At 47.6% G+C, this 9,215-nt stretch overlaps 1 protein-coding gene across 2 annotated transcripts; it reads left to right on the forward strand.

Moving 5' to 3' along the window:
• The first annotated feature begins 1,120 nt into the window (after positions 1–1,120).
• Positions 1,121–8,422, forward strand: HLX (H2.0 like homeobox). Of its 2 annotated transcripts, XM_001375850.4 has the most exons (4): positions 1,133–3,528; positions 4,384–4,563; positions 5,471–5,655; positions 7,452–8,422. In XM_001375850.4, the coding sequence occupies exons 1-4, from the start codon at positions 2,907–2,909 to the stop codon at positions 7,923–7,925; spliced, it is 1,461 nt and encodes a 486-aa protein (XP_001375887.1). In that variant the 5' UTR covers positions 1,133–2,906; the 3' UTR covers positions 7,926–8,422. The 2 variants fall into 2 exon arrangements, with proteins under 2 accessions (XP_007481488.1, XP_001375887.1); XM_007481426.3 differs by lacking the exon at positions 4,384–4,563 and having other exon boundaries at positions 1,121–3,528.
• The last annotated feature ends 793 nt before the right edge of the window (positions 8,423–9,215 follow it).

The following is a 9,215-nucleotide window of genomic DNA, read 5'->3' on the forward strand; positions in this document are numbered from 1 at the left end:
CCGGGCAGCTCTGCATCATCTCACAAGCCTGTTCTCATTCCCAAGCTCCCAGAAATCATAGCATCAAGGGAAGAAGGGAGAGCATTTTATGGAGAGAGAATCTGGCGTCGCTTCTTCTGGTGGCGTCCCTGCTCAAGTTAGTGCACTGTGGCCTGGGAATATTTCCCGTTAAGGGCTGGGAGGTCGCCTTTGGAGTTGCTTCCCGTCTCGGAGGTGAGAAGGGTTAGGCGACTGGGCCTGGCAAGCAACCTGCTCGACTAGTTTGGGCCTCAGTCCGGCAGGTTATAGTCACATTGAGCTTGTGACCTGGGCCAAATTAATAAGTAAATGTAAAACGACTGTGTCTAGTCAGAGTTGGGGAAAGTGCTGCAGGCAAATTCAACTGTCTGGGGACCAAGTGTCAGTGGTTCTGTTGACACCTGAATGGAGCTACCTTGCAAGTCCCTGGCTAAATCGTCAGTCTAGTTTGCCTGAAAGGAGATGCTGGACCACAGTTCCCTGGCCTGTCAGATGTTTCTTTCACTCCGCCGTCCCGGGGAATGCAGCGCCTAGTTGAGCCATGGAGGGAATAAGCCCCATGTACTTTCTGGGCTTCGCTCGAATTGGTTTGTTTCCCAACTTTGAGCTTTCGACTTTGGTTCTGCATTTACAAACCACCAGGCAGCCCTGTTGCCGATAAGGTCAAGCTCCTCTCCTGAACCCCCAGCTGTCTGTATACCCACTCCATTGTTCCATCATCCCTATCTGTAGAGTCTGGGCCCTGAGTGGAGGAGGAAAGTAAAAAACTCAGTTAAAAAAAAGAAAATTCTGACCGCTTGGTGAACAGACCATCCCCTACCAGAAAGTGAAACATATATGTTCCCAGCACAGGCAGAATTAGAATCGCCTGAAATTAATTGACAAAACCCAAAGCCTGACTTAGAAAGTCATAGCAGGCTTAGCGGCTTTCTTTGTGGTCTTTAAAAACAACAACGACAACAAAAACCGAAAACAAACAAACAAAACCCTCTCTCTCTCTCTCTCTCTCTCTCTCTCTCTCTCTCTCTCTCTCTCTCTCTCTCTCTCTCTCGGTGTGTGTGTGTGTGTGTGTGTGTGTGTGAATGTAATAAAATTCCTGACGAAAGATCCTGTAAATTAGAAAACCAAATATGCTCTAGGTTAAAAAATATTTTCATATTCATTTGTTCCTGGAAAAAAAAAACCTCAACAGCTATGGATTCTTTTGAGTAGCCTATGTTTTGAGGGACGAGGGATTTTGTTATAAATCAATTTAGGAACAATTACGCAAAATGAACTTGTAGAGACTTCGACCACAGACCCCTCCCGCCACCTTGGACTCTAGAAACCCAAATCGACATTGGGAGACATAAAACATGACTAGACATCTTTACATTGTGTGTGTGTGTGTGTGTGTGTGTGTGTGTGTGTGTGTGTGTGTTTAATGAGACTGTCCATGAAGTGCGACTCTAGCATTAATTAATTCGAAGAATAGCTGCCGTGGGAAGCAAATTGCAAAAGCGAGGATAAACTCAATCTGTGCATGTGTCGGTGAGAGGCCGAAGTATTTCCTTTAACCTACAGCAGAGGACAGGAACGAGAGTGGCTCGTTTGGGGAAATCTGAGAGCTTTCTGAACACAATCTTTCTGGGTAGAGCGAAGGATTTGGCTTCATATCAGGGAGATATTTGTAGACATCCATCTTATTTTGTTTGAAACCTCACTAGTTCAAGTTGTTACTGAGTGACAGTTCTGAAGGGAACCCAATTTGCGGCCGCCCCGCCTCCTTGTTCTAGGGATATCCCCGAAAGCAACGAGGAGCCAGTAGATTTAAACACAATCTTGCAAGCTAATGGGGAAAGAGAGGAGAGCTTCCCAAGGAGAAATGCTAGCTATTTATAAGGCGTAGTCCTTGTTTCTTGGGAGAAATTTAAGATGAGGGAAGGGAGCATGATTAAGGGAGGGAAAGAATCCAGATTAGAGCAATTTATAGGAAATTAAGCACTACACTGGGAAGTCAGGGAATTGATGTCGCACTTTGAAATAGATCAAGAGATACCCTAAGAGATCTTTAGTAGGGGGACTTTGGGAGCACAGTAGGACCTTATTACCAAATCTTTCCTTCTTTCCAATGTAGATGAAGGTATAGGGGTGCTTTGGGGCCAAGGAGACCAGGGTTTTCCCTTTAGAAAAAAAGATACAAGCAGAAAAAGAATCAGACTCCAGGGGCTGCAGCCACTACTTTGGCGTGGTCTGGGCGTGATCAGCTCTACTGGCAACTCCCCTTCTTCCTAATCCTTCCCTCCGTCCGTTTCCCATTGGCTGTAAGTAACACCAATGAGCATCTAGGTTGAGGTCCTACCCCAAGGCTGACTCAGAAGCTGCAGCCAAAACTGAGAGTTTTTCAGGTTTTTTTTTTTTTAATTATAATTGTTGCTGTTGTTTTAAATTTAGCTGTTAGGGTTTGGTTGTTGTTTGGGTTTTTTTTTTACACACCTCCCCTTCTTTTTTTTCTATACTCTTCCCGAGAGCGCTGTGTGTTTGGGGGTGGAACCCCCCCCCCTCCCACCGCCTCCGCCGCCCCGCACCTCCCTACCTCCCAGCGGCCCCTCACTTCGGCCAGAACCGAGCGCAACAGCGCAGAGCTGTTCTTAAAGTGGGTGGAGAAGCAGTCGGGGGTAAAGAAAGTGACTGACTAGAACTGTAGCCTGGCTCCAGCCTCCGGCTTGCGAAGTTTCTGCGTCTTCACTCTTCATTCTGGGCTCGGAGCAGAAGCGAAAGCGATTCGTTCTTTTCTCCTCCTTCTCTGGCCTCCAGTAGACAGCGCCACCACTGCACCCCACCCCTCCCCACCCCACTCCACCCCCGGCTGCCGGCGCTGTAGTGGAGGCAGCGGCCAGCGAGCGAGGATGTTCGCGGCGGGGCTGGCTCCCTTCTACGCCTCCAACTTCAGCCTCTGGTCGGCGGCTTACTGTTCCCCGGCCGGCGCAGCGGGCTGCTCCTTCCCCCTGGATCCAGCCGCGGCCAAGAAACCCTCCTTTTGCATCGCAGACATCCTGCACGCGGGTGTTGGGGAGCCGGGGGCAGCAGCCGAAAGCCTCTCGGGGGGCTCTTCCACCGCCCTCACGGCTCACTTGGGCGCAGTTCACCCTCACGCCCCATTCCAAGCTGCCACTGGATCCCCCTTGCGACCCACTCCAGTGGTGGCGCCCCCCGAAGTTCCAACTGCATTCCCTCAGAGGCTGTCTCCACTCTCGGCCGCCTATCACCACCATCATCATCACCAGCAGCCACAGCAGCAGCAGCAGCAGCCACAGCAGCAGCAGCAGCAGCAGCCGCCGCCGCCTCCACCACCACCACATCGGCCCGGAGCCTTGCAGTCCCAAGCCCCTGGGGCAAGGATGCTAGGGAACCCTCATCACCACAGTGGCTCAACTCCAGCCCCCTCCAGCAAGGACCTCAAATTTGGGATTGACCGAATATTGTCGGCGGAGTTCGATCCCAAAGTGAAAGAAGGAAACACGTTGAGAGGTAAATCCCAGATCCAGAAACCCTAGTCAGGCCTCTCCTAGACCACTGATCTTCCTGACACCCCACCCCCCCACGCCCCCATCTTATTCTAAGTCTCCTTGGTTTGGTTTGGTTTTATTTAATAAGATGGCTTTGGGAAAAGGAAGGATGGGGAAGGAAACGGATCTATTTTGTTGTGGCATTACTAAAATTTAGGCTTAAACCTTGCCTTTTCTTTTAAAAAGCCATTCTCTCAAACATTTCTTAAAGCACCCAGTAGTTTTCTGTGTTCTGGATATACTCGTTCTGTGTTCTGTTTACTCACTCACCTATCGGTAGCCAGAATTGCCCGTCTTTGAAAGATTTTCTGTTCCTTTTTCTCTGTTCTCTAGTAAAATTCCCCTAGAGAGGGTGTAAAAACGTGGACGGAACGGGTAAAAATTCTGAAAACCTGAGAGTCTCAGGTTCAGGGTACAGAACGAAGGACTCCCCCATATTGGAGAGGACTAGAGAATGAAGTACAGGACACTGCACGAGGGACTCTTCTGTTTATATAGATAGACACTTTGACAGGTGACATCGTTATGTAATTTAAACCAAAACACTTTATATATACAGGTGTATTGCGTGTATCTGTATGCACCCTGTGCTTTTTATATTTGTAGATTTAATATTTTTCTTAAGGATAGCGGGAGGAGAGGGATGTCAAGGAGTGACAGGATTCCATGATTCCTAGATAAGCCTCCTCTCATACTAATCTCTTAGAAAAGTTGGAGAAAAGGGAGAATGAGGGAAGAGCCTAAAGTATCATGTCTTGATTCGAATGTGTGGATTTACTAGAGGCATAACGTGCTCTCCTTGTTCCTGTGCTGACAGATCTTACCTCCTTACTAACCACCGGCCGGCAAACTGGGCTTCACCTCCCCGCTTTGCAGCCTTCTGCGGGCCACTTCTTCGCGTCTCTAGATCCTATTAACGAGGCCTCTGGTATCCTGAGTCCCTTAAACTCAAATCCGAGAAGTTCAGTTCAGCACCAGTTTCAAGACACTTTTCCAGGTACAGAAACCCTGCTACCCTATTCCACACTGAGAATTCTGGTCCCTGGGGATAACAGGTGACAGTCAGCTTCCAAATCCAATTGAACCAAAGTCTCAAATATGAGACTTGCTCTCTACTGAGCCTCCCCCCCCCCCAACATACACAGCCCACTGAGTCCAGAGAGCCCCATCAATGTTTGAAAAAAACCCAAACAACTTTGCATTGTTGGGTAGATAAATGATTTAAATGATCCAAAGTGAAGTTTACTATTAAGTGATTGAGGGGCACTGCCACATTCAAAGGTCTTTCTTTACAAGAAGTGGGGGTGGGTTGCCCACGGAGGGCACTCTGCATGTAGGACCAGGAAATGGGGGAATTCTACCCACATTCCCACTCTTAATATGAGACTGGATCAGTTGGAAAGAAACTATTTCAGCATAACTATGGCTACAAGTTGATTATAAAGTTATCAGAAATCTTGTAGTAAAGGATCTAAAAATATGAGAAACAGAGAGACACACACATAGATGGAAATTTGAGGCAATTATGTGCATCACTAAAACCAAAGCACATTTTTGCCCATGCTATTCAGTGAAGAGGTAAATGCATTTATTTAGTTTATTCTTTGAGTTTTCCAGATGACTTCCTCAATTCTCCTTTCCATTTAGCACCCTAATATTGACAGATTTGTTTCATCAAACTTACTCTGTGGAGAGAACAGAAAATCTGTGGGTAGAATTCTCAAGGTAGCTCTATAACCTGTTAAAATACATAGTTTCAAATATATTGAACCTGTTTCGTCCCTACACGAAAACCCACTTACACTCACTCTCTGGTGTATTTATCAATAACGTGGCTTTGCTTCTTTTCTTCCTTTTCTTTCTCTGGTTTTCCCCATCCCCTTACCTTCCTCCCAAACCCACAGGTCCCTATGCGGTTCTAACGAAGGACACCATGCCTCAAACATACAAGAGGAAGCGTTCTTGGTCTCGTGCGGTTTTTTCCAACTTGCAGAGGAAAGGTTTGGAGAAAAGGTTTGAAATTCAGAAGTATGTCACGAAGCCGGATAGAAAGCAGCTAGCCGCAATGCTGGGCCTGACAGATGCTCAAGTAAGATTCCTTCCCTGCTGCCGCTTTCTAACTTAAGACTGTAGGTCCCAAACATGCAGACCCCCTGGAGGGTTGTTCACACTTAGATTCTTATTCTCTTTAGTTCCCTTCCTTCTCAGCCTTTTGCCTTTTGAGTCCAGGGGGACCTTCCTTCCTTTAATTTTTGATCTTTCAGGGTAATAATGCTCCTCTGAAGGTGGAAACTCATTTTTAAAGTACTACTACGCCTTTACTGATAAGAAGAACAACAACAACAACAACAAAATCTTGAATTTCTTGAGGTTTTATTGAAATTCACATCTTGTTGCAAAGAGCAGAGAGTGGATGGGTGGGGGCGGGGAAAGAGAGAAACTGGGGAAGAAAAAGGCCTTAGCCCAGCCCCAAAGATTTATGTCAATATACCCTGCCTGTTTATTTTGGCCAATAGAGGAAAGTACAACCAAGAAAGCCAATAGACTGGGGGAGATAATAATTATGTCCTAGACTGAAGTGTAGTTCTCTGTAGGAGGCAGACCATTTCAAAGGAGATAAAAATTCATAATTCGAGAGATTTTTTTCCCTCCTTCCTCCACTGCTCTTGCTGCCAGATTGTGAAATCTCTCCTTCTGAGGAAGTGAAAACCTCTTTTCAAACGGAATTATTTTTTCCCCCACCCCCACCCCCTCAATTGGAAGAGGACTACTCTAGTTGTGGACTCCCTGAAGCCAGTCGAATTTTCTAACTCTGCGGTCTGTGAAGAAAGATTCGGTTTCCTGAACAGAGAGAAAACTGTTTCTTTTCGTAAAACATGCAAGGGTTTTTCAGCAGGTTTCATGCGTTTTTTTTAAGCCTCCAGCACACACACACACAAAAATAAATCTATGAATATGCTAATTAGATTAAAACAGGCTGAAAGACCAAGAATCCAAGAGGCTTGAGATTTTAAGAAGTCACCATTGTTCCTAGGCTTCAAAGATGGGAAGAAGGGAGAGAGGGAGGAGGAAGTTTCTTTCTCTTTCCTTCTTCCTTTCCCAGCTCAGATCACAGGAACAAACCCAATCACCTCCGGTTCTTCCCTCGTTCTTTCTGTCATTCTAACTTGTGATTCTGACCCCACCCCTCATCTCCCAATTCATCCCACTGGTCTGCCTTAGCCGTTTTCCACCAGCTGTGGATGTTATTTTTAAAAGTGAAGCTGGAACGCTGGAACTTGTGTGAATGCTGTGTGTCCCCCAGGGGATCATATATATATATCTTCTCCTTCACCCTCACCCTTCTTATTATTCACGTTTTAAAAAATTCTGGTATTTTCTGAACCCCAAGAAAAAGCGGTGTATCTCCTAATAATTCAAGACGGAGGAGTCCTTATCAACCTCTCAGCACAGACAGGCCCAGGAATGCACTAATTGTCAGTGCTTACTCAGTCCCTGGTGCTGCAACTCTCTTCTTCTCCTACCCTACTTCCATCTCCAACTTGATCTCTCCTTGGTCAAACTCTTTCTTCTCTCTTTGTCCCCTTCCTCCTGGTCTCTAAACGTCTTAGTGGGCTATTGGGTATTGGGCATACTTAAGTCTAGCTATTAAAATAGGTTATAACTTGAGGTGGGCAGTGGTGAAGGGAGAGGACTTAAAGTGGCCAAGCAGCCTGGGTCTGTGGGGATGTCGATAACGGAATGAAGAACTCACAGTCCTTGGCTCAGCAGAATCTGAGTGCCTGGGATCTAGAGCTTTAATGGGGGAAGGGACCAAAAAGAAAGCTGTAAGGTGGCAATAAGGGCCAACAGGGAACTTTAGTTTCGTCTCTCTTTTTCCTGCAGGTTAAAGTGTGGTTCCAGAACAGGAGAATGAAGTGGCGCCACTCCAAGGAAGCACAAGCCCAGAAGGACAAAGAGAAGGACCCCGCTGAAAAGCTGCCAGGAGGTGCTCCGACTGCCGAATGTGAGAGAGAGGAAAGGAGCCCCAGCAGGTCGGAAGGGGAGAGCGAGAGCAGCGATTCGGAGTTCCTGGACATGGCCCCCAGCGACACGGAAAGGACTGAAGGGACTGAGCAGCTCTTACACCAGACCAGCGTCATTAAGCCCTCTCCTTCTTCCTCTTCGACTTCCTCGTCCTCCACCAACCCCAACACCACGACCACCACAACCACCACGACCACTACCACGAGCAGCAGCGGCAGCAGTAACAGCATGAACAGCGTGAACAGCAGCTGCAGCCCAGAGCTGCAAACATCACTGCCTCTCCACTGCACCGCTAACGAAAGCCTGGAGCCTGCTCCGCTTGGGGGCCTATAAGCTGGCCTGGTAGCTAGTCGCCTGGCAGAAGGGAGAGGTGCATGGTTGTGGAGGTTGGAGAAGTTCTTTCTGTGAACCCGCTGGCATTTGGGCCAATTTGCTAATTTATATTATGGACCAGGTATTACCAAAAGGACCACGGTGGCCCGGGCAAGGGCGGAGCTCCTTTCTGTACATATACTCTGCCTCCTTTGTGGGACTCTATCCCGGGGCTTTCTCCTTATATTCAGAGGGAATCTCAGATATTGATACCCCTGCCTCCACTTTCTCCAACATGATCCAACACTTTCCTCGACGCAAACAAGTCTTTAAAAAAATGGAGGGGGGCGGGGAGCGAGGAGGGAGGCGGGAAGAAACACTGTGAAGTGTTTGACATAACTGCTCTCCCCTCCACAGCCTCCCCTGTGGTCGCTTTGCTTTCTGTATTCTGGCCCAGGACTTGCTGCACTGGGAACGACTCAGTCATGTAAATAAAAATGTTTATTACGGTTTGTAAAGCCCGCCTGGCTTGTCGGGGAGGGGCGGCTCCCGGAGTCCAGATGGGATGCAGCTTGCGGTCTTGGCCTCCCACTGCCTATCAAGAGAAAGGCTCTAAGAATTAGGGGCAACAGCCCCAAACCTCCTGAAACTACTGTACTTTGTGAAAGACCCAGAACCAGGAAAACGCCTTTAAAGGGTGTAGTCTGTAACAATCACAACGACAGAATAATTAGTTCCCTTTCCAGCTCGAAGGATCTGCCTCTCAGTGGGCACCATACCTGCTGGCGGGTCAGTCTTCTGAGAACCTGGGCAGAGTCGGGTAGGAAGTGGGAATGGGCGCCAGGCAGCAGCCCAAATTGGGTTTTTAAGCTGGAAAGCAGATCGACTTTCACTAACGGGTTTGTACGGATTCCATGTGCAAGTTCTTTAGCCTGAAAACTCCGGGGGCGCTTTGGGGAGGGGGAGGGGACTGTTAGCTCAGCTGTTCTAGTAGAGTAGGGTGCTAAGGCCTGGAGGATTCCCGACACAAGACAGGAGACGTTATGTGTTTACGAGTGGTTCAGTCTAGGCCACCTGTAGTTCTGGAGAACACTGGATTATTATTGTCATTTACCAAGAACTCCACGCAGATGAGAACGCCAGAAAAAGATGGAGGTGTTAGGGACTTCTATTACAGGAGTTCTTAACCAGTGACCCATGATAGCCCAAAGAGGTGACTAGATTTCAAGGGCTCCCTGAATTTGGTTGGGAAAAAAATTTATGTCTTTATTGTCCCTAACCTCTAACTGAATATTAACCTTTCCTTCATAT

This window comes from Monodelphis domestica, chromosome 2, assembly GCF_027887165.1.
Source record: "Monodelphis domestica isolate mMonDom1 chromosome 2, mMonDom1.pri, whole genome shotgun sequence".
Taxonomy (NCBI): Eukaryota; Metazoa; Chordata; class Mammalia; order Didelphimorphia; family Didelphidae; genus Monodelphis; species Monodelphis domestica.